Source organism: Thunnus albacares, chromosome 12 (genome assembly GCF_914725855.1).
Source record: "Thunnus albacares chromosome 12, fThuAlb1.1, whole genome shotgun sequence".
In the NCBI taxonomy this organism is placed as follows: Eukaryota; Metazoa; Chordata; class Actinopteri; order Scombriformes; family Scombridae; genus Thunnus; species Thunnus albacares.
The window spans coordinates 22,706,762-22,733,444 of record NC_058117.1 but is presented as its reverse complement, the minus strand read 5'-3'; the positions used below and the strand labels follow the sequence as shown (position 1 = coordinate 22,733,444).

General features: G+C 39.5%; 1 protein-coding gene across 8 annotated transcripts in view; it reads right to left on the bottom strand.

The window, feature by feature from the left end:
• Positions 1-26,683, bottom strand: part of LOC122993732 (receptor-type tyrosine-protein phosphatase mu-like) — a 160,945-nt gene that overhangs the window by 79,399 nt on the left and 54,863 nt on the right. For all 8 annotated transcript variants that reach the window (XM_044368129.1, XM_044368128.1, XM_044368131.1 and 5 more), the window contains exons 3-7: positions 25,315-25,589; positions 21,639-21,717; positions 19,673-19,788; positions 17,998-18,172; positions 10,176-10,469 (exon numbers count right to left, since the gene is read on the bottom strand). In XM_044368129.1, coding sequence (XP_044224064.1) covers positions 10,176-10,469; positions 17,998-18,172; positions 19,673-19,788; positions 21,639-21,717; positions 25,315-25,589 — 939 coding nt within the window. The remainder of the gene's footprint in view (positions 1-10,175; positions 10,470-17,997; positions 18,173-19,672; positions 19,789-21,638; positions 21,718-25,314; positions 25,590-26,683) is intronic.

The following is a 26,683-nucleotide window of genomic DNA, read 5'->3' as shown; positions in this document are numbered from 1 at the left end:
GGAGGGAGTGCTCGTTGTTTGGAGATGAAAAAAGAGAAATGCCTCGACTTTCACAGGATGGCATGTAGACTGTCGGATTTCTTGCTGGCGAATGTCAGCCAGGGCTTGTCACATGCAGGCGCCTTCGTTGTAGACAGTACCAAAACAACATGACAACGGCGAAGATTAAATCCTGGTCGGAGGGCTGTTTTCATGTAAAGTGTTCCATTCTAGGCAGTGAGGCCTGGTACTGCCGTCACTTATCTCTCCATTGCTGTGTGTTATTCACTCTGTTCTGTTTGAGCTGGGCGGGCTGGGGAGGCAAGCACATTTGTTTGCCTCTTTCTATTACATTTCAGTGATAGCACTGAGGCCATTGAGGTAATGACATGGGTTTTACACTTAGGAAATCATTTTCATATCCCGCAGAAGCGAGCCATAATGATAGCTTTTGATAACCGACAATCAAAGCTCCATCACCCTCCTAGAGTGCTCCTCTATGCAAGAGAAAGGAAGAGAAAGAGAAGGGGGGGGGGGGTTAAGAGGGAGAGATGGAGGGAGTCAGTGGGTGGTTGGATAGGTGTGGGGTGGGAGGGTGTGGGGTGGGGGGTCGGAGAAAGAAAGCTAAGACAGAGGATAGGGGAGGGTAGAAGTGCCAAGGTTTTTGTTGCCATCAAATGCAACAAGTCAAACCAGGCCTTGAGGATGACACGTGTACACATGTTATAATTGATAGCACTTTAAAGGCACTGTACATGGACCTCTTGTGTTCCAACATCACCCTCTACACCCATTACAAAGTCAGAGACAAATGCCCACATGCTCAGGACACACACATATACACAGACACTTGCCCATACACCTTGGAGGCGTGGATAATCACAAGGATTTATTGAATGGTGGTGGTCGCTCCTCACTCTATCAAGTCCTTCTTTATAGGCCTCATGATAAATGAGACTGCCATGATGGGTGAGGATGAGGGGCGGAGGGGCCTATAACGCACTGGATCGAATTGAAACCACAGAATGAGCCCCGGCGCTGGACCGGGCTGGGCTGCCACCTTGTCTGATGAACCCCCTGAAGCTGTAGGGGTGGAGATGAATGGGTGAATGCCTTCCTTCTCACAGCACTGAATAGAAAGGGAGAGGGAAAGTAAGACACACTCTACCAGCACAGGAGGATGATGTACGACAGGACTCCAGACTGTCAAGTCATACCAAGTCAGTGTTTGTCTTTGTTCATGATCGACCACCCTGTGCTGCCCTACAAAGCCAACGAGCAACAACTGTGCAAGTACAGAAACTGAGAAAAATTTGGAAGTGTTTATAATTTATTGGCTATTATTTATGTGACTAGAAAGATGCACTATGGAAAGTCATGTTGCCTTGTGTCACTGAAGAAAACCAAATATCTCCAATTTCAGTGATTTTTATTTTTTCAGATGAACTCAAGGATTAAGTGTTTCTTTATGGGCTGTGAAAATTCACCTTCTCCTAGATGCATGGTTTTCATAGGACAGTTACAACTACTAGCAGTTCCTGTTTGCACAGTATAGGCAACAATCAAGTAGATTACTTTTGATTCTGAAAAAAGCACCTAAATTTGATGATTGTGAGACAAGATCTAGATAAAAAAAGAGGGCCTTGATCTCTGACTGGGTTTATAGACGCATTATCTTTAAAAGGCATCAGAGAAAAGTTTATGACTGGAATTTCTGGAGTAATCTATTCACATTTCAGCGTTATGTGTATGATGCAGGTGTGTTCCTGTTTGACTGATTTATGACATTGAGAGGGAGAGGTGCAACTTTCTGATTAGGTACAGGGTTTTAAACATACAAGTAGCACAGCTTTTTGCCATTGTAGGAAAGCATGGAAACCCACCCCTGATGATGATATATGCATTTACTACCCTGATATCCAACATATACTGTATATTTGCATGGAATCAGTCATTTTCAAGAACTAATGATGGTTACTCCCTCTCCTCATGTTTTGCCACATACTGGACAGTGCAGTAGTTTAGAGCCCACTACAGCTAAAAGGGCTTCTACAGTTTACTCATCATGACAGTACCATTTAGTGGGGTCGAAAGAAAGTAAGTGCTGCGCTGCAGAGTATAATTGTGAAGTACTTGAGGTGATATTTCCATTACTACTAGACTTTTCTACAAGAACCAAATAACCTCTTTCCAATTTGCAAAAATATTAGGTACCTGCAAGTCATAAAGAGTTGCACTTGTTGATTGCAGTGTCTAACAATGTGATTAACCAAGTGGGAATGGAATAAATAACTCAATAAATAACAGGGTATAGAATGTCAGTGCACAGTCCTTTCTATCCCTGACTATTTAGAGGGATTAAAAGAACAAACCTAGCAAGTGTGTCTCAGGGGCAAAAGGTGAAGGGAAGCGCAAGTCCATTGACAGGATGAAAACAAATGGACAGCCAGCTGATGGGAACAGCAGAGGCAGCGGAGGTGGAACTGGTTTAATCAATCTTTCATTTTGTTTCCACCAATATGCTGTGTGGTGATTGGGGTCAGAGTGACAGGTAGAATGACCTCCTCCTCCCCCACCTGTCTAAACACATACACATGCCCACACACCCATCTTCACTGTCAGACCAGGCTTTGTATTTTGTGTTTAGGTTCCTGGGGAAAACGCCTGTGGTTAGGAATTTACAAAAAAGAAGAACACAAGCCCTCATTTACCGACAATCTCCACAGGAGCAGTGGGAGGTTACCAAGGTGATTCTTCAACTTCAACACTCCCCAGATGGCTTGTGTGGCATTGTCATTTGTCGCCAAAAACCTGCATGTGTTGCACTCAACTCAGGGTGTTACCCTGAGTGTAAATCAAAGTGAAGCGCTTGACTTTGTGAAATGGTTGCTGCATTTTCTGAGCCACCTACTTACGAGATATATGAGATCTAAGATCTAGCCATCTAGGTGGGCGAATACAGGGAATAAATCGCAGCCTTCCTGACATTCCTGTCCTTTAGTTGAGGAGGATACACAGAAATGTTCTTGAGTTAGAGTTATACAACCAGACTGAATGAGTGCTTCCTGGACGCCTAGCAAGGGGAACGGGACATCTATAATTCAGCAAAAGGATGGAGAAAATCTGTGACAAAAATTACAGCAGATAGACCATGAATAATTAAACATGGAGAATAGAAACATTTAAAGACCTTGAGAAGCATTTCAGTTCAAATTTAAATACAGCAGAAAAAGGATCTTGCCAAGCATGACTAAACTACTGCTATTTATCATTCTCTTGAGGCTTAAGAGTTGAGGTGACAAACAACCTCAATGATAATTGTTTGTGAGGAGCTGAAGAGGCAGCTCTAGAGTAAGAAGAGACTCAGTTTATGTGGATGTCGCCAGAGTATTGTTTGTGCACATCTGTTCTGAGAGTCTCAACTCCTTAGTGTTTGGGGAATAGATAGCTGGTGTGATGGAGATGCAGGAAATAATAATAATGAAACAGCTATAAATGCAAAGTCTCTCCCCTTTCCAACAGCAGTTGTTTGAAGACGTGTCCTTGAGATGAACACAATTTGCCTTTTGCAGAGCCAATATCATAGAACACAATTTGCCATTCTACTTCCAACTGCCTGTGATAAAAAGACTTTTATTGTGGTCCTCCTATAACCTTCCTGCACACCACAGACTCAATCTACCCCGTTTTCTCTGACTGACAAAAGAACACAAATTCAATGGGCCTCAAAGCAAGGCGTTTCATTCGCCTTGCCACAGACAATATATAAACCCTATAGGTCACATGACCGCCAGCTATTGTGGGTGACAAACCAGACCAATGTTATCTCAGATGGTGAGGTGAAGTGGCTTTCTATTCATGCCTCAAGACAACAAAAGCATTAATTAGACACATCAAACCTAGCAAACAATTTCCTTTCCTTTTAAACCCAGAGAGACAGATGTGCTCAATCTCAGCCTTTGAAAAAAAGAAGCAACCATCATAAAGGGTTAGACCTTGCTGAGGAAATTTGCCCTGTAGACATGCATGAAGCTATAAAGGGAAAAAATAGCAGTTATACCTGACAGATCATCATTCTCCTTTTGTTATAAAATGTTAAAGCTTTGTTAGACAAGAATTTCCAAGGTGAAATATACTGACACACTTAAGTGCGACTGGAAATAATGTAGGCTGTCTGGTTGGCAGGCTGACAATAGCATCCCACTAGCTGAAAACTATACACCTTCTTAGCAAACATTTTATTGTATTTAGCCTCTATCCATGTCTTTGGATTTACTGCCAGTGATGCATAAACCTTTCTACGCTGGTTCCTTTATTCTTTAACTACGCAGTAACAGTAAATAAAGGAGGCCATGAACAATCAATTCTTCCTGGAAGAAAGGTCAATCCTAACCTCATTTTCATAATGTTTTGACATTGCAATTTCAACAAAAATGAACTTTGACATGTGTATTTGCCAGAGTTGCACCAAAACTGGACACAAATTCATGAAAGCGAAAAAGAGTCAGAGTGAATATTCACAAGTGGTACCAAGCTCTAACTGTCCTCAAGTCAAGTCTTTTCAGCTATGAAAGTAAATGGTTCCTTGACAAATTAAGAACACACTGGAAAGAGGTCCTTTTATACTGCAGATTGCACCTTTCAAAGTCCTCTTTGACAGTTGAACAATGGCATAAAGAGAGGAATGGCATTAACTAACGAACTGTACAGCTTATATGATTCACATCATACCCATAATGCTCATGTAACATTATGGGCATGACATTTTTTCCACAGTCTGTGTGTGAATCATAAAGGTTTCAAGGTCTGGCGATATTGGTATTTTTCAGATAAGATTTCTGTGGATAATACAGACCTTCACATTCTGTTCTATTCAGGATAATTTCATGGTAAGTCTTCATGGTACACTGCACCAAGAATGTAATGTTCATTCCTTTTGCCGTTGCATCCATATGTGTTAGACTCAGTGACAGTATGTACAAAGGAATGCTTTAAATATTAATTCTAGCCATATTGAATATCATAACTCCCCTTTCCAAAGATAATCTATATCCTTTGTCTACTTAGCAAGAGGGATTCTGTGAACATTTCACATATCCTGTTTAATAATTTTAGTTATAAGTGTCTCATTGCAGATAATAAAATCATTTCTGTTTATACTTGATCCATGTGATAGGTGTAGCTACATGTTGAAGAGCAGCACTACCTTTTAGCACATTGATCTAAATTCTTTTATAGGAACTAATTTTGATTGGAAAAATTTTTAGCACTTGTGAAAGAATATTTGTTTTTTATTACAACAATGTTTGGAACAAAGTGATTTTTATATTAAAGCCTCTGATACACATACACACAGAGCAACAGACTTGTTGCTGTGTTTGCGACATGGATATAAATACATTAACTATTAATCTGCAAGTTTTACTGCAGCTCCTCTAGAGTCTGTGTTGTGCGACAAAAGCTTAAATAAATAATTATTTATTTTAATGTTTTGCATTCAAGGAGGATTCAATTTTTCATTTTTCTTTTTCTCCAAAACATGTCCTAAGCATGTTTGGAAACCCCCTTTCCCCACTGTATATGATGGTTTTGGTTTTCAGGAATTTCTACAATAGGAAAAACATTCATTGTACTGCAGAAAAAGTGATTCAACCACTAGTACCTTTTTCATGTTGCCAGACACTGGCGCCATTCTTATTTGCATCATAACAGACCTGGTCTCTCACAAATGAAAGTGGGGAGGCTAAATGCAAATAACCAACCTTGGTGTGGGTTAACATAATTGCACAGCTCCTCCCTACTCTCCACTGTTATAAACGAGTGTTTAAACGAGGGCTGATCCCTGATTAATGCTGATTCCCCTGTGTTTAATAGCACTCAGTGTAATAGAATGGCAAAGTAAAAACAAACAGATGAGACTAGTCCCACGTGGTACCGGAGCGCAGATGGAGAGAACTTATAGATGGAGATGTGGAGTTGGCAGAGGCTGGAGTCTGAGCAGGTGTTTGGACCCAGCATGGACAACATGTACTGCCATTTATAAAGCACCCGGGAGCCAGCGGGACAGCGAAGGCCACAGGGTGGAGAAGAGGCACACAGGACAGACTGTTCTTCTACCATGGAAACTAGTATTATCTCTGCTGCATCAGAAACAAGTGTGGAACAACATGCTATGTGCCCACCCTACTCTTGCTCAATAAACTTCAAATGGTTTTTGAAGAGAAATTCGAGAAGAGAAAATTTGAGAACATTTGTTTTCATGGAGCAACAAAGCATTTAAATAATGTGAACTATCAAAATTTTAAGTATCGAATGTGTCTTCGAATGTCTTAACCCAAAGCAGATTATGATGTGAAGATTGAAAAGCTGTGGCAAATATTTTCCCACACAGATCTTAAGTACAACTCAGACTGCAGAGGAGTGGTTGTTTAAGGCTTGCTTATCTGCCTTCCTCATGTGGGCTGGAAATGGTTTCTCTGTGTGAGATGGTCTCTCAATAGTGTTGCTGAAATGCAGGGCACCCTGCTGTGATCCTAGGGCACCACCTGATAATACAATGTCTTCCTTCAAGTAACCCTTACCAAGCGTGGAGGACTCCAAAGTGGTAAACAACTTTACACAGACCAACATTTGACATGAAAGAGAAATGCAGTTACCAAATATGTTTCTCTTTTAGCTCAAAAAATGTATGCTGAGTAATTTTAGTCAGCAGGGAACGTGGAAAATGACAAATGTTACCAAGATGAAATTCTACATTCAGGATATGCAAAAGCAAAATGTTGTTTTAATCATTCTGCAAACCCTTGAAACTCACAAATAACCCCCTAAAGCAATCACAGAGCCTTGGATAAGACATTCTTTTGATGTTCACTAGGAAAGTAATGGAAGTGCTTCATGGGAAAGAAAACCTTTCAAGGCTACTCCTTTTTTCCTCCTGCTTCTGAATTGAATTGGTGGCGTCCTTGCATTATACATTCCCCATTTTACAGAAGATTGAATTAAAACATCCTTTGTCATCAGAAACATTGCTCAGTTTGTAAAGTGACCAAGGCATGGCTATGAATAATTATGTGAGAGACAGTGCTCTAAAGTGGCCACAGATTTTCATTAGCGCCTCTAGATAGCAGTACAGGGAGAGGGGGAGTAAGTCTCTGGGTCTGTCTGTATCAACAGTGATGTATCACACAGCCCTGTGAGTCTTAACCGTTCTATTAGGAGCTCTGCTGAGGCCCAGCCTGTCAGTGGGAAAGACCAGCAGAGAGCCGGACAAGATCAAGAGCAGCTTCCTCAAACACACTTCAGGAGCCGGGGCCATCAATCTCCTCGACTGTGACCGGCGGGGTGGCCAAGGGGCAGGACCCCTGCAGAAGCAGGGCCTGGCTCAGAAGGCTGCACAGGTAGGGCCATTCATCCCTATCAGCCAGACTAAAAATGAATAAGCTCATGACCTTCACAGTGGGGAGAGAGGGTTACACCCTGGGTAGAGAAGGGAGAAAAATCTCATTTTCATCAGCATTTCTCTGGACACCAAACAGCATTAGTCCAGGAAAATGCTGAGGCTAGGTTTGTTTTGTTCCCCTAGTTGGCATCCTAGAACAGCATGGGAATTTAGCTGGTTAATGTTGTGAGAAGGGCAATTTGTACAATATCATCTGGTATTCTCAAAGTGTTTATGTACAGTACATGTTTGAGTTTGAATGCCTACAGTAAAGCAGCAATATAATGATCCAAATTTAAGGTGCCACTTTGCTTCACACATGATATCAATCTGTGTTGGTGAGGAATTAAGAATCTTTCAGGGCCTTTGTAATGAGAATTAAGTTGAATAAACAAGTAGTTACAAAGTTAACCATGTGGCAGTCTGGAGCTAACTATAAATCATATCAATTATTGTGACACACAGCTGTTCCAAATAGCGAAGGAAGTTAAAAGAACTTACTTAACTTACTTAAACTCGTTCCAGTGGCTCAATGTAAATACATTACTTAGAAAAGAGACAATTTATGCCACAAATCTTAATTAAGACCTATAAGCGAAAACCATGAAAACACTGAGGGCTTTGTCTACAATAACAATTACTTGTTAGTAAAATGACCACGATATATATTGGGCTTTTGTGAGCTGCAGTCAACCTCTGCTCCAAATGCAGGGGGTAATTTGTAAAAATAGGGATCTTTTTTGAAATGATTTGTTTGTAAAGGTAAATTACAAACAGTACAACCTCTCATTTATAATAGCTCTTATCATAAGTCTATAATAAATTGCGTAGCCAAAATAAAGATACTCAGATCTTATGGACAAAAATGTCCCCATTTAAACCCGTTAAAATGGTAATGTTTAATCTCACGGCCATTACAGCATAAAATCATGCATTCTATTATATCAAGCTTTCAATCTAGAGCCCTGACTTTAAAATTTTTGAACAGATTGAGCTTGTTTTATGGGGAAAATACATGCTATTTTCCTGGTTTCCACTAGGGGCACTGCAGCTGTATTATGGAGCACTGCAGGCCAATGAAGCAAATGTATGCAACTAAAATGATGTGTGTGTATGTTGATATGGATGTCGGAGTGTGGTGTTTGTGTGTGTGTATGGAGAAATCAATGTGTGTGTGTGTGTGTGTGTGTGTGTGTGAGTGATCACTGACATATCCCAGACTGTGAAAAAAAATCCTCCTAGCAATTAGTATACAGTGTATAAACAAAATAATACATTTTTTGTGGGGGTAGGGGTTTCTGTAAGAAACAACAGTGGCATACCAACAAACTGGCATTTAAAGGGTTAAAATTCTGAAAATTAATGAATATTTGGTAGTGATGATCAGAACTGAAGTTGGTTAGAAGATTTAACTCAGTGAAAGTGGGAAATAATATTAATAAATAATATTTTTATGGCAGTATTTTGGACATTTTTGTCCTTTAACATAATCAGTGCATCTGTCTGTCCCTAAGGTTTGCACTGAATTTGGCAAACAGGCCTTTATGTTCTCTGCCCTTGCAGCCTGGAACCACTTGCAGACAGATTTGCAGCTAGATGAGCTGATCCCGATTAGGGCATTTAGAAATTAAGGCTTTGGAGGCAAACTCAATTGGAACTTACCTCACTGTCATCATATATATATATATATGTATATATATATATATATATACACATATATATAAATATACTGTTCAGGCTTAGATAAATAAATTAATATATCATCTGCATACATTGACAATTTATGATTTTCTCCTGCTGTATATATGCCTTTTATTTTCTGTTCTAACTTTATATGTACTGCCAGTGGTTCGACACATAGAACAGAAATCAACTGAGATAAAGGACCCCCCTGTCTGATACCTTTCAATATCTGAAAGATGTTAGACATTACCCCATTAACTCTGACTCTGGCGTTTGGCTGTTTATACTTAGCTTTCAACCAATTTATAAAGGTGGTGTGTAAACCAAAGTTCCTTAAGATTTCAAATAGATAAGGCCATAGGACATTATCAAAGGCCTTCTCAGCATCTATGGTAACCATTCCCACAGGGACATTCTGTCTGCTGTCTCTATAATGTTTAATGTTCATCTCACATTATCAACAAGCTGTCTTTGACTTATAAATCTAGTTTGATCTGGATTTATTAGTTTTGGTGCAATTTTTGCTAGTCTGGTAACTAGTACTGATGATAGTGTTTAAAAGATTGATTGACCTATAGAATGAACAATCTATAGGATTGATTATATCAGGCTTTGGATGCACATACAATACTTGTAAGTATGATCAATTTGTGTGTTTGCGCTGCGCATGAGATTTGTTGACAACAAGAAATATATAGAAAATTCCCTGCCAAATCATTTCAGTCTCATTTGATGCTTTACAACTTTAGGTGCTTTTCAGTGTACATGGTGACCAAGGTTCAGACATTAAGAGAAGTGTAAATTCAACTCAAAAAGATACAATTTGCCCTTTGCAGCACATTTTTCATTTAAAAATGAATGCATGAATAAATGATACAGGAGCTTCTATCTGGTTATAGTTCACTCTCTTTGTGTGTGATACTGGTTTAGAAATGTATTCAAGTTATACAACATACTGTACACAACTAATTCATATACCTCCAACATGAATTTGTTTTTTTAAGTCTATTCATGTGACACTGTAAAACAGCACAGTGTATCATCTCCTTAAGTATTTATATTTTTTTTACCTCACCTGCACATTTGGTCCTAGCCCTCAGAGGGGGTCCAGGTGCTCCAGTGCCTCCCTCCAGAGGTCTGGTCAGCAGAACACTGATCTCATACTCTGTATCAGGGTCCAGGTGGCCGATCTTGTGTGTGGTCTTGTCTACAGGCTGCAGGTCATACATGGTGCCCGACACAGTGCGGTACTCCACCTCCCTGTCGATGATTGGGCCATCCCCATTGATGGAGTTTGCGTTCAGCTGGATCCATAGGTAGGTGGCACCGACAGCAGTGAGCTGGGGGGGTGCAATAGGAACTGGGGGCTCTATGGAAACAAAAAGAAAGTCCTCACAATACAGGAAAGTAATGTATTTTTAATTTGTGTACAAAGCACTGACATTACCACAAAAAATGTAGATACATGCTTATACCAAGCAAACAAGATGCTCCAAATCGATTTGTTCTTTTTAAACAATAAATCACATCAAAATCCTCTTCAAGCACATGAAGAATATCTTCATGTTTTCCAATAATCAAGGTCTTTAAGAAGAGCCACATAACAATCAATAGTTCCAGTGCAATGAATGAAATATCTCATTATCGGGAGTACACTGAGTGAGTTTTGTAATCATGCACATTTTGAAAGTGACTGCAACTTCTAACAGAGGACTAAATGAAGTGACCCAGACCTTGGGAAATGCTGGCCCTTGAACAACATATTGATTTTAATCACTTCTATGGAAAAGCCTCTGGTAATTGACAACTACTGCAGTTGTTATCTTTCTCGTCTGATTCAGGAGCTGGTTTAATCTCTCAACTCATGACTTTTGTGGAATTTTGTAATTCTATCAAAAAAGCTATACAGCATTGATTAGAAACCCTTAAACATAACTCCACACTGTGATACCTATTCTTACTTTTACAACATAATCATTCTCCTACAAATTAGTTATTCCAACAATTCAGTTATCATGTGCATGTATTGTACAGTAGTAACCAATTTGGTAGTGAATGTCTTACAAATATGCCCAATATGAATATTCTGTCTGACAAGTTGAAGAAAAATGCATTCCAATCAGCATTGCTTTTCCACCAAAACATAATTTCTAATACAGAATAGCTGCATACAAATGAGATTTGTAGGAGATATAGTTTGGGTGTGTAGGGACTGTACCTTTTTCTGGTTTTAGATGCGCTAGTAATTCTATGTGCACTAATCCCTAAAAGAATAAGCAATGAAGCAATAGCTTCACTGATCTGAAGAAGTCATCCAATCAATCAATTATTGTAATTGTTCAAATCAAACTCTGTCAAAAAGCGTTACCCTCTACAATATTGTCAAAAGGAGTACTTGTCATGGTAAAATTGTATTTCAATATTATTCATCTGTAAAGCAGACTTTGTTTCAATGAGACTCACTGTGCAAGTGCCAAGACCTTGATGTGAGATGATTGAAAGTACAAAATTAAAACAAATCATGTTATTTTTAAATAATAGGGAACTAAAATCTTTGGTTAGTTAACAACATTTTCAATTACTCTATTGTGCAGATATTTAATGATGACCTACAGGTGAGAACTCCAACATGAATAGTATAACAATTAGAAATAAATCTCTTTATGGGCCCTTTTGAACCTTCGATTTTTTTCATTTGGATTTGTAGGAAAAAAATCTTCAGCTCTTTAGTTTCAATACAAATAAATCTCATCCAGACAAATGCAGTGTTCAATGAGAACCTTGAGGATGACTTTTTCTCTGTTATGTCACCAATATTTGTCTAATCTTGCTTAACCTTGTGGTTTAATGGGGCTTCTCGAAATGTCAGACAAGTTACTTCAACTTGGATATTTTCTGGATTGCATTTTAATATAAGCATGTAAGGAGATGTTGCAGTAACATTTGAGGGGGCTGTAAATGGAAACTTATCAAGTCTAGATGTCTAGTTCTGCACTTTCATTTTTACTTTTTTAAGTCACATTTAGCAAAAACGCAAATAAATAGTCATATAATTATTTTTTAATCACGCAAAGTTGCCAATGGTATTTTAATAACATAAATCATTATTATTCTTTTATTAATTCCATGTTCCATTTCTTCCAGTTACCATTTAACTATAGTGTCAACAACAGCAAGTCCTTCTCCACTATCTCATTGTGATGTTTTTCATGTTTTGAACATGGTCTCCTGGTGCAACCAAAAACCTGCCATTGTCAACAAAGCTAGCTTTGACCCATTGCTTAGGAATCTACTCTTGTCACGTACTACAATAGTTACACATCCCAGAGGCCACGGTGAGTAACTCTAATGAGCACACACATGTAACAAAATAATGCCATTAGTCGCCTGGCTGCTTCTCATGGAGTTGTCATGGAGGGAGAGAGGTCTCCAGGCACATTAGGAGCAGGCTAAGGTGTCCTACAGAGAATTGGAGGCTCTCTCTAAGCAGATGGTTACCCCACAGTGACCTCTGTTGCAGGTCCCTAAAGTCCCTCTAATCCAAGCTTCCAGTGTTGCTGTCAAACATCACCTAAAGCGAACCAGCTAATCCAGCAGTTCTTCTGGACTTACACGCAGTGCACCAGTCTGTGTGTTGGAGCCAGACAGGAGAATGAGTTGATCCAAAATCTGGGTTCACCCATTGGCTTGTTTTGATGGACTTTTATGGTCTGTCTTAAAAGGGGTTTAACTGAGTTAAGTGGCAATATGCTCAGTTTCATTTAAACAACAGAAAACAGGCTCACTCTGTAATACTATCCCTCATAGTGTGGTGTTGTATTAAAAAAAATCTAGTATTGCAGTGGTGTTTGGTATTCTTAATATTCTAAAAACATCAGCAGTTGGCATATACTATTATGAGACCATGTCATTTATTTCATTGCATAATAGGCAACTTTATTCATTAAACAACAAATTTTAAACTAATCTACTACAATGAAATAAATAAAGCCTTTATACATATATAATATGCATAAAATACAGCTTTCTAACAGTAACGTACTGTTCTTTCTAAATATGGTAAAATACTATAAATTTTTATGCTTTTTGGAGCCAAAACCAAGAAAAGACATTAGCAGTAGGTTACTGTAAGATTTGATGGTAAAATACAATATTTTCATTTTTTACCACTGCAGTAATGGAGGGACAGAAGCCACATGCAACCATCAACATCATATAATCATCATTCATCCTCCTTTGTAGAATCAAACTGGTTACCCAATTACTGACTACGTTTAATTTTTGCTAACATTTAACTGGTATAATCCTAGCAAGCGCCTGGCAGGCACAAGGGAGCATTTTCAGGTAGTGTTCTTCAACAGTTGGAAGTTTGCAAGTGTTATCCCCATCCAAATATAATTTGGATGGGATTGGATTTTGGATTCTCTTGAACTATATGTCAATTAATGCTAATGTTAGTCTGGCCTGGTCTATACCTACACCTTGTTTATCCCACTTGCATTTCATAATTAATAATAGCCTTCTATCTAAGTTAACAGCTGTAGTTTATTCAGATATGAAGGCAAGTTGATTAAGATATGTTTACTGCTGAACCCCCAAAAAACAGAGTAGTTATCAACCCAAGTGTGTTTCTGAGCTAGGTAAAACCTGCGACATATAAGGTGATTTATTACATGATGTTTTAAGGTACTTCATTGTGATTAACCCTGAGAGAGGAACAGAGGCCAACGGTGAAAGTAATGCCAAGAAGACAGGGGAGCTCGCCTGTCTCCTTGTCACCACTCTTCTGAAGAACTTGATGTAACTTCATAAAGCTTAGTTTTCCCTCTTGTTAAAATGTTTCTCTCTCTGCCATTCAATCATTTCATCTCTCTTTCTCTTACTCTGTGCATGATTTTTATTCTAGTTTCTTTCTCATTCAGTGAGCTGTGACCTTGTAGCATGTATGCTGACCTTCTGCCAATTAAAACAGAGGACATTTGAAGGCGTTAAAAATTATGTATCCTGTTATGTGTGCTTTTATATTTTTAAACAGTAGATTGTAAAGTAGTTGCTGTTTAGACTCAAGATTAAGTTTTGCTGACAGCTCAGGATATTATAATTAACAGATTTACATTGACCCCTTTGAAAGGGCATGAAACTTGAGAATTATTTTTTTCAAACATGCATACTTGACATATCTGAAAGCCTTTGAATAAATGTTCGGTTGCATAAAACTGTCACTTGTCTCATCCTCTTTTGTGATAGATGTTAAGGGTTATGAGTTTTTAATTGTAAAACTGATCTGATTTCATTACTGGAACATTAAGATTGAAGACACATTGTTATTTACAGTATATGTCTGCAATTTATAGTTGTTTTTATTAATATGAATAAGAAGAAAACTTTTCAGTTGTTGTAACATTTATAGTAAGAAACATGTAGATTACAATAGCAACACTGTAATAATACTGTATATTACTGCAGGCCTAGCTACAGTATCAAACTGTAAACCTCACATTGTACAGCAGAATACTGTAATCATTTTTAGCAATGAACTGTTAAAGTAAATTACGGTAGTGACACTGTAAAAAAAAAAACAGTAAAATGCTTTGTTACAGTGTACATTTACAAAAAGTACTCTGAGGAATTTCATTAAAGCATATTATAATTTAAAAAAAAAACAACAAAAAAACAAAAAATCAATCCTACCTCAGAGAAGGCAAGTGTCATGTAGTTGTTACCATGACACCTTGTGATACACAGGACCAAATGGCCCTACGAATATGACGAAGTTCTGCACTCGTGATTCAGGTATGACTGGTTCACAGTGTGTGAAACTTGGCAACATAATACAAAATCCAACAGAGTAATATCCACTACAGTTATTATATATTTTGATTATCTGGATTCATCTAAATCTGTGATTATCTTACATAATTACCTGTGAGACTGTCATACTGTCAGATACAAGTGGTACAAGGTATCAAGCAACAGCCCTTCAGTTATCCAATCAATCAATTTTATATTAAGAACATGCTTTTTTCAAGCAGTGTAAGACATGAATGCCACTGCTGCCATTCAATTTTATTTCTGTTGATATCACTTGAGACCACTCCTGTAGCAGTACAACTAAGCAGCATGATGTATTGTTATGTATAGCAATAAGCATTTCATTTAACTTCGAAAAGTTGCTGCTTCACGAAAGCAACAGCAGCTTACACTGATGAAATAGTAGGTACTGTAGGTGCAGTAATCCTCTGTTCAACAGCCATAGCAGACGCACTGAAAAAAACGGATTACCGGTGTGAAATACACTCAAGTGCTGGAACACTTTAGGATATTAACAACTCATTTCCCACTGTTTAAGCCTCACGAGGCAGCTTCGTAGCAGTGGGACCCTGGGCACCGAACTGAACTGCGTGCTGGCTGGAGATGGGTGACAGCGCAGATGACAGTAGCAGCCATACGTGAGGGTCAGTGAGCATCTGTTGTCATGATGTTGACCAGACAGGCAAACGGCCTGGCGACAGCTGTGTCCTCCTCTACTGCAGCACCTGCCTGTCTGCCAGAACGCAATCACACACATGCACACTCATACATACGCAACACATGGACCCGACACCCAAAGGCAAAGACACACTGACAACCAACATACTAGGGCTGCAACTAAGGATTATTTTCACTACTAATAAATCTGTAGATGTCATTTAGTCTATAAAATGTCATAAAACAGTAACAATGTAAATTCCCAATTTCCCAGTCTTCAAACTGCTTTTTTTGTCCTGACAACAGTCTAAAACCTAAATATATTACTGTATATTAATATATAATTTACAATAACATAAAACAGAGGAAAACAGCAAACCCTCTCATTTGACAAACTGTAACCAGCAAACGTCTGGCATTTTTACTTAATAACTGACTTAAATGATTAATCGCTTCTCAAAATTTTCAATTAATTTTCTTTCCATTGAGTTATAGATTAATCGACCAATCATTAAAGCACTACAACACATAAATAAATAACGCATACTTATACAATTGCAGACGCACACGCCACCCATTTGCCATTCACCACACAGAGCAATAATAAGAGCTGCCATTCTGCTCTGTTGTTAGATTAGTTATACCTGACTGTTTATAAATCCTTCTTTCATTTGCCCGTTACTTCCACTGAGCCTCTCTTGTTAAGATGCAAGAGGTCCTCATTACGTTGTCCGCTCTCCTAATTGGGCTGCTGTGAGTACAGAATTGATCTGCCCCTGATATGAGAAAAGGTAGACAGAGGAAAATGACGAGCGTGACTGGTTAGCCTTCGATTTTTGGTGGCTATTCTCATTAGTGCTGACAAGGCCACGCCTCGGCAGCCTTGAGTTGGTAACATGGCCTAGAATACTATGTTGGAGCTCAGCGAACACTTTGCATGGTCCAGGTGATTCTTACCAGGCCAAGAAAAGAGCCAGCACTTGGACAGGGAGTAATTATCCCCCTTTCAGAACCACTGGCTGCACTACAAGAGAGCCCATCACATAGGGGGCATGGGAAAGGGGCTGCAGCGGGCCAATCCGTATGGCGCTCTGGAAATACATGCAGTGCACTTCCACATAAATCTGAGTGAATACTGGCATGAAAGGCAGAAGTGATTATCTGGGATAATCAAGCATTCACTTCCCTCATGTTGAAGAAAAAGGCAGTGTATGGAAATGAGGGGTGGTGGTTGAGAGAGCCGGTGTGTGACTGTAACAGGCTCATAATCCACAGAATCACTCCGTGGTCACTCCTCCAAAAACGAGTCACGGACATGGTGAATACACATTTAAGGAGGATTTACAACTGCAGACACATTGCTAGAAGGGTTAAGCACGTGTTTTATGACTGGTACGATAAGAGGAGATATCAGCTTTTTTATGTGTGACACTTATAACCGTGAAAACGCCTCTTTTCTTCCTCTGACGAGTTGGCTTATGTTGCAGTCATCGAGGTGTGAAATCTCTGTAGAATTTAAAGTGGGATTCATTACAAGATTTGATAAATGCTTAAATCTAGAAAATTACTGTATTTTAAATATTTATGACAAAGGCACTTTACACTTAACTGGTTTGTCTTGAGTAAAAACGTATCTAGTAACACATCAAAAGCATCAAGCGCCAAAAATATTGCTGTCTAGCGAGTATGTGTAAGTGCAAGGATGCGCAGGTGATTGTGTTGCTGAATTTATGCACGAGTGTGGTTTTGAGTGCCTCCAGTGTCAGTAAATTTTCTTAAAGTACACCGCTGAAACCCACTGATACACTTGGGCAGAGAGACTTTATCTCCCTCTTCAGTCTGCTGTGTCTGGGCCCGGCCATTCTCACATGATTGACAGACCTCGATCTGGACAGCCAGGATTAAACCTATCAATCACATAAAGCTTGGAGACAAAAAAAAAGAAAGAAAAAAATCAGGGCAGTAAATTCAATTGAGAGCACAGGGAGAAAATTGAGGTGAAGAAATATAGAAGGCCATTACCGGGCTATAGGGCTGTAGGAAAGTGAGGCCTTGCAGGATTTAGTTTCAGACGACTCCATAAATTCATATCAAATGACTACAGGAGTGAAATATCAGTGAGGTTACTGTAAACCCTGGTGCCTCTTGCCTTTGTGATCTTTTAGGTGGAATTGTGCTCAGTCAAGGACAGCCTTTACAGAGGAAGTATTAAAGTCCTCTGACTAACAAATCAACATAAAAAGCTTGTATTTTTAGTATCGCCTTAGAGGACATTTTCATCTATGAGCAGCAGCATTTCCTGTTTATCTCCTGTTGACTTTGCTGTATGCATGGAGGTCATCTGGATGGAAAACATTCCCGTTGTCTGTGCTGTGTTCATTCAGATAGGCATTGTTTGTGCTTCTCTCCGCTTTGGGACCAATACTTACGTTTTATGGTTAGTTCCCCGTAATTGGACACTCCAACCCCTTTGTCTGAGTGGACGATACAACGGTAGCGGCCCGAGTCGCCCTTGGTTGTGTTCTCCACATCAAAAGTGCCAATGAAGCGCCGGTTGTTCCAAGGTTTAGTGGCTTTCATTGGGGCCTCCCGTCCACCGATTCCCTGTTTGGAACCGAGACAAACACACAAGTGAGCCTCCAAAATGGAAGGGTTTAATAAGCAAAGTGGCCTGACCTTGTGTGTTTCAGAAACTGTGGTTGCGTGTACTTGTTGTCTGTTCTTGTGCATGTTTGTTTGTGTCCTATCATTCCCATTGGTGGCTGATAGTAGGAATACATTTATCACACAGGAACGCGCACACACACACATGTACACACACAAAAACACAGTGGGCTCTCCCCAGCTGTCACCCCTCACAGCAGGCAGATGGGGGACATTTGTTCATTAGAAATATTTCTTCATTACTGTCATCGGGGGACTTCACTTAATGTTTGTTTTCCAGCTCCTGTGCTAATGAGGACATGTTTGTTAAAATGATGGAGTACCTGGCAGAGGACCTTTACCCAGCGTCATGCTCCCACTGATCACATATGTGACAGTGTGCTTAGCAGCAGAGCCGGCAGGGTTATGTCTGCCAGATGCACTACCTTTGCTGCTCAGAACAAGGTCAATTCAAGACTGCTGTGCAGCCCAGTTGTGCCGGATATAGTACACAGTATCCACAGAGCCGACATCTATATAGGTTAAGACCATACTGCGGTGATCTGAAACAACTATAATCCCCTGCCTCCCAGACAAAGAGGCCTCTGGAAATCTGGTGAGCAGGTGAAATCTCAAACACAAAGGCACAATAAAGCATGTGTGAATGTTGTCGAATGTTGTTGAATTTGTCAAATGATTTATACAGTGAATTACAGAAACTACTTGTATTTCCTGAAAAAATACTGTTAAAAGTGGTTGTGAGGCTAGCAGACAGGCATTAGCTTTTGGCTCCTTAAGAACTTTAAGCAAGCAATAATGCAAGACAAGTTCCCACAATATAAAGAGATTTAAAATAAATGAATATGATTTAACCCCCCATTGCACATGTTCTCTTCTACCTTGTCTGTTGTTTTCTAATATCAGGCAATGTGCATTATACACTAATAGAAAGGCAGTTTTAACATAGGGCTGTAGTCTGCTGGTCGACTGGTCGATTAGTTGGTCGATATGCTCTCGTCCGACTTAATTCTCATTGGTTCTCATTGAAAGAGCGAGGGGCAGAGAAGTGACGGTGGATGCGAGCAGGGCAGAGGAAAAGGTTAGTAGTGAGTTGTCAGTCTGGCAGTAGATGTACAGTACAGACTACAGTGTTAGCTCCAAAGTTAGCAACAATGGGTTAGCCTAACCCGAAGACACAAACAGAACAGAGAAATGTGTGGATGCCGAGTTTACTGTGCACTCTGTCCCATTACATCGCCCTAAAACCAGAGATTGATCTTATGTATGTAGCATTGGAGAAACTGCTACATTAAATGCTGCGTTTCTGTTTTCCCATTTAAAGATTACATATACCTGCAGCCTTCTTATACCTGGTGGCACAACAGTAGCACTGCTGACTCCAGATAAGAAGATCTAGCCTCTGATTTAGAATGTAAAGAAAAAAGTAAAAATGATTCTCACCTGAAGCCAGAGGCGGAAATTATCCCTCTTGCGTCCATTGACGGTGCAGTGAAAAGATGCAGTCTGTCCAGCATTGACCTCTACTCCCTTTATAGTCAGGAAGTGTGGTGTGTTCACTAAGATAAAAAGGTAAATATTTATCAGGCAGGGGCATAGAAGTTACATAAGATTACATTCTGAGATTCAGAATTCAGCTTGCCTAAAATGGGTTTGTACTTTATGAGAGTGAATTGCCAGAACTGGCTGCTAGAGTAGCCACTCAACGCCTGCATCACTACTGTGCCAATTCATCCACAAATTGTGCTACCCACCTCGTAACTCCTGTGCCAAGATTTGTATGTAAAATTGGAGATCTGATTGAAGAAGTAGCCTTGAATGGACACTGTTCTTTATTTCTATGTTGTCCTCTGTGCTTGAGGCCAACATCATTTTGTGAGGAACATTCCACCTAAATCCTTAAAATGAGACACCAGATGCCATTCTTGCATCTACCAGAAATGCCTGTTTCTGCTGTCTCTTTACTGCATCCTTTCATTTATCGAGGGGATTTTTCCAAAAGCATTATTCTCTTTTCCAAGCGTGCTCATTATCAGTATGCTCACTGCCTGGGATAGTCCACAGAAAGTAACTTATGTAGAACATTTTTGATTAGTACCGCTATTCTGCATATAAAAATAGGGCAATTCAGTGGAGCGACCTTGATTCGAAACATAACCAAATCTCTAAAGACTTGGCAAAAGCTAATTCTATCACTTTCATCATCAAGACTTTCACTTCTATTTAATATTATATAACCTCGTCTTTGAACTACACCTCTTTTATAACTTTGTCCTGTCAATCCATCCAGTACCAAAAACGACAAATCTATTTTTCTTTTCGCTAATGTCTTCTTTAATGATAGAAGGAGAAGCAGACCACCCAGTGGCATAATCACACCTTTGTGCTAGATATACCACACGGTTGTATAAATAGAAAATGAATTGGCTGTGCTTCACTGAGGAGTCGCTCTGATCACTTTGCTTATCACTCAAAGAAACCCAATTGCCACTGAGTGGGTTATTGATCCGCTCACACTTTTACGCATTTAAACATTCATCACGTCGCAAGGCCTCATTGATTTACTCAAATGCATTTATATGCAACACCTATTGCTATATAAATCCATCTTATTGACATAACATTTGTAGGAATTCGGCCGCTTTCAAATGGTTACCAGGTCATTAGCGCCTAACAATCAGAGCTTGATACTTCAGTTATGAGGGGTAGAGTAAGGTATAAATCAATTGATGAAAACCTGTGGGGTATTGATTTAGACTTAGACTGCAGAGTGTGAAAACCTCTTAGTATAAACTTAAGGAGTGCCATATGGACTAACATGACTCTCAGTACTCAAAAGCATAGACATGTGGAATCATGAAGAGCCCTCATCCTTGTACTCACAGCAGCAGCCTTTCCCAAAAGCTGAAGCAGAAAAATTCTAAATATGCCAGTGATTACATGTTCATTAGCTCTGCACTGCACTCTGAAGTGCTTGTACTTATATTCAGTAAGGGTAGCAGAACTCTGCACATCTGAAAGATGAGATGCTTTACTGAATATCCTTAAGGGAGGAGAAAAATAGTGGAATCCAAACACAAGCAGCACCATGCTGTATGGTGGTATTTGTTTTTCATCTCCCTTTTTTTTGCAGTATTTCTCCCATCTCTCAAAGGATAGATTTAACACAGCCACTCCAACATTATATCCTAAGCACACTTCAGTGTGTCAACTGTATACTCATATATCTTAAGGGAGCTAGGAGGAAGGAGGTTTACACTTTGGACTGACTGTAGCATAGTCTTTGAATGCCCTTTGTTTCACTAGGAGGCCTTGAACACAACAACAACAAAGGTATTTGGAAGGGTGTCATTGAAAGGACAATGACTGTTGATGATATTCTTTTATGGTGAAGAGAAAAAGGACTTACTGCACTGGTGGCCCTGGACCATGACATCTTTGATGGCCAGCAAACCACGCTGCCCTGAGGTTACGGCTTCAAACACAATCTGAGGAGGAGAGAGAAGACTCATAACACCAATGATAAATGGGCACATGTCTTCAAATAGCACCTGAATGGGACTGCCTGTGTGCACAGTGAAGTCTAGCTCTTGCTAATGCGATCTGCTCTTAGCCGGGCTGCAGCTGGTCACGCAGCTGCAGGCCACTGACATTATTTCCACAATATGTCACAGTTGATAGGTGTTATGACATGCAAGTGTTAAATTAAGTTTGAACCTTCAGATGATTAGCACAGTCTGTGACAAGCATATTGTGTACGGGGGGTGAGACACCTAACATCTGATAAATGTTTAAAGGGTCAATTCACCCAAATTCCCCAAAAGCATATTTCTCACTTATCTCTAGTTATCTAGTCATCTTATTCTATTGGTCCAGGTTTTGAAAGTTGCCTCACTGATATTTTTGCCTTCACCTCAATACAATGTTTACCCTTAAGAAATGTCTCATTTGGTGACGACTTTAGTAATGTATAAGTTGGTTGCTAGAAAACAACTGTTATTTATATATGAAACATGGAGAAATGTGTGCTGTTTCATAGTTAGTAGTATTCATGTAGAATGAGGGTGAAATGTCTACGCTAACCTGGCAAGCATTATTCGGCCATTTACTCTAACATTACTGACATAATGTTTTGCAATGTGAGGTATATTGTGCATTTTTGTGAAATTTAATATAAGATCTATTCAGGATATACCATCACATCTTTTATTCACTTTTCTACTCATTAGCAAGTTAATGTTACCTTTTTTTTACTTAGTTTAGTAAGCGACATAACAGTTACACCTGGCAGTTAGCAGATGTAAATATTTAGTAACAGTGATGCATAAATCTCAAATCCTGAAAAAAATCCATCAAAACTATTTGCATTGCTATAGAAAATAAAAGGTAAGAGTGAAAATACAATTTTTTCCCCTGTACTTCTGGTGAAACAACCTTTTGATAAGGCTTTTAAGGACACTTCTTTTATGAGAATGTACTGCTGCTGCATTTCACAGTTGCTCTGTGTCTAGTGTTACTAGGTTGGCATGCTTGTAACTATATCTGACAACAAAAAATTCCAAAAATCAAGCACAAATGTGCTGTGTAGGACTAACATGACCCTATTTTAAGGGTCAAATTCTCCTGCAAAACAAATGGCCCTAAGCCCTGACAGAGGGCGTGTCCCAGCAGAATGTCAGAGTTATGTACTCACTGGTCTGCAGTGTGATAAAAAGGGAAACAGAATGCCAGTCCCTTCCCAAAACCCAGGGTGTGGTGCAGAGACCTATTACACCACACACTTCCACTACACATGTTTTGCATGCCATTACTCCCTAAATATAAACGTATATCTTCCAGTGAAAGGTGTACATTAATGGATATGTTCCACATATGGTGTCAACCAGAAACTTGTGTCCTGCAAGCTGTAGCTAGGCTACACACACATACATCTCTGAGATTCCTTTTGTAGCCTAGGAATGTGGAGGCGGAGATAGTTACCATTGTCATCTGGGAGGCAGGATGCCTTCAGATAAGGCTGTCTAATTATAAATTTCTTTTTTTGTCTCATGAAATATGAAAGTGAATGTCTTGGGTGCCAATTATGGCCTCATTACAGGCTAATTTAAAGGAAATTAAAAGGCCAACCACTCCATATATCGCCACCAGACAAATGAACTGGCCCCCACTCTCTAATTGAAATCCTTTGTTTGTGCAACAGACATCAGTCAGCCTGCCTAATAGCTCTGATATAATTGATTCCAACATCAATGATAGTGCAGTGCATAATTGGGCCTGACCCACAGAGTGAAAATATTCACATGGGACTAAAGCAGTTGATGTCACGAGAAAGTTCACCATTTTCATTTGTCAGAGAGACAGACAGTGAACCCAACATTCAACGTCTACATCACCACACTGGCTATCCCTATGGGACATGGCTAAGTACTACATTACAACAGGATTGATTAGCTCTGCCATAGGCTCTACTGTATTGAAATCAAGATAGATGAGGACATTTGGGTTTTTCTCTCTCATTGGTGCACTACTGCATATCAGGATAGGTAATGGGTTTTCATCTTATGCACAGAGTATATACAGTATTGTGAACGGTATGTGCAGGGCATATATAGATTATGCTTTTCATTTACTGACAATTATAGTGTTTTGTACAAGCTTCAGCAGTTTTGTAAATGTGTGACAATCTCAATTAAAAGTTTTAGGGATGACCTGCCACAAGAGTAATTATCAAAGGCTGAAAGGCTCATGATGACTAAAAGCCTTACCGGTAATTAAAAAATAATTTCCAAGTATCAGGTGGCTTCCCTTTGACAATTGCGTAGGTTACTATGCAATTAAAGATACCTATAATTAGCGCTATGTTGTTAATTAGTGACAATTTCAAGCATTGGTCTCTTTTCTTCACTGAGACTGGCGCTGAGATCATTAGCATCCTTGCATTTATCCATATTGTCAGTTTGGGCCTGGAACAGTTACAAACAGAGACAGACCTTCCACTGGGGTTTGAAAGGCAACAGATGCTGGGAATTTCCCTGAACACATTGGAAAGCACATGCGTCATATTTTGGGTCTTATGCTCAGACTACTGTACATGCAGAAATTTCTTGAAACAAACAGCAAACAACATACCAGGATGTTAAACCGCCACTGAATTTCACATAGAATTCAAAAGCAACATGCAGCTTAGGGTGTACACTGCCTTATTGCATTGAAGCAGTAATGCGAGTCGAAGCGGTTCAAATTCATGGGGCAAAGCTTAGTGTCAAGTTTTCTTTTTTAATTTCAAAAGAGAGTCAAAGACAGTTGATGCTTATGCCTGTTACAGTCAGACTCCTTCAATCTTGAGTGGCCATCCTGAAAACACCTGCCCAGACTGACTTGGCATTGTTATGTCACACAAAGGTCATCATCCTTTCGTCAGTGAGCAGCAACTATAAGTGTAGCTGCAGCACATTCTGTCTTTTTCAACTGTTGCCTTCCACCTCTTCATGTGCCTCTCATTAAAGCTCCTATCTTGCATTCAGCAGTGAGAAACTCAGCGGTGTCCCTTGTTAACTAAGTTATCAGGGTGGATATGATGAGCAGGCAGGATGACTCCCCTCTGCTCCACTGTGGACCAGCCCTGCTAGGCCATAATGAAATAATTCACCAAGGGACCGTCTCCCATTGGGAGGTTAAGGGGTCTCTCTGCATCAATTAACATTTGGTGGACTCGTGGAACAAGCCCAGCGAAGACTAATAGCCAGGCAAGTGTGAAATCACCTTGCCCCGGCCAGCAGTCATGTGCACTGGTAAGTGAAAATGAGTTTTCAGAAATGGAAAAAGAGAACTGGCTCAGATGGAAGGAGAGAGAACAGATTACCATGGATACTGAGGTAGCACGAGAAATCAATAATCTTAGGTGTTTTGAATGGGCTATTGTGCGATTGTTTGGGCCTTCTCAAATAATAAATTTGTCTTGCTCCACCCAGTGAACAGGCTCTAATGACTTTGGCTGAACAATAAAGGCTGCTTACAATGAGCAACCTAGTTTTCTGTTGAAACATTATGCAAAAGAGAGCTAGGATCAGACTACATTTCCTCACCTGGTAGAAGTTGGGCCAGTAGGTGCTGATGGCCAGCTCTACCTGTCCCCAGGAACGAGAGGCTGGACCAGACACGTTCCAAACAGGCATCCCCATGGGGCTGTTGTTTTCTTTGATATAGACATTTAGGTGGCCTGGGTGGCTGTTGTCTCTGCCTCCGATATAGTAGTGGAAAATAACACAGTGGGTGTCATTCTCCTTCAGCTGGGGTGTCAGCAGTAAGGCCTTCTGCCCTGCAAAGCGTCCTGATGTGTTCACCATCAGGAAGGCTGAACCTGCAACATGGAGGACATTTTTATGTCGTTAGTTGATATGATTATTTATCAGGCTCTGGGTAAAACAAATTATTGCTGCACTTTGTTTTAACCTGCTAGGAGTAATAGAGGCACTACAGGTTTTATTCCTATCATCAGTTTAAGCAGTACGTATTTGTAGTAAAACATCCTGCTATAATCATTCAGTGTATTGTCCTACACTATAGGTGTGTTTAAATAAACTAGAAAACTTATTTGAGTTTTTTTGTTGTTTTTTTAAATTTTTTTTCTCATCATTGCCATATGATGTATGCGAAAACACCAGCAGGTATTGTTTTCCATGTAATCCCAGACACTGCATCATTACAATTTGCTATCTGTCGATGTAAGGATACACAACTGCCCTGTTTCACCAGCTTATTCTTCAATAATACTCCAAATAACAAAATTTCTCCAAACTAACCCAACCAAACGTGGTATTGTGGGAATAAGAAAATCACATGATGTATCTTTAAAGTAAGATGCCAAAAGCTAATGTGGTATTCAGTGAGTACTAAAATACCTTGAGAACTTGAATAAGACCTGCAATATTATGTATTTATTTTTATGTATGGATTTCACCCTGTTTTGTCTCTGGAAACTTAACTAACTTGGATCTGTTGGTTTTTAGAGGCAGGTGGTTGACAGAACAGAAAGATCTCATAGACAATTATGAGAGATTCTTTACTTATTTATTTATAATTACAGATTATTACTGGCAAGGTCCTGAGGTTTATATATATAGGTTTAATAGACCCTTTTCACTGTAGACATTTTTACTTGTCAAAACAGGAAAAGTGCAGGTGGAATTAATAATATTAACCATGGCTGCACTCCATTTAGACGAGCCAGTTCCAGTTGCTGGTATTGTGCATAATCAGTGATTGACATGGCTTACTGGTACATCTAATGGAATGGAGCCATCGTTAGCATTATTACTTACATCTGTGCTGCTTTGGAAAGTCAAAATATCTGTTGTGAAAAGGGTCTGCAGAAAACAGGTAAATGACTGTGCTGAGACCTTTCACATTAGCACCTAACCAGACCACACCAACTGAGCATATAATATTACCTAC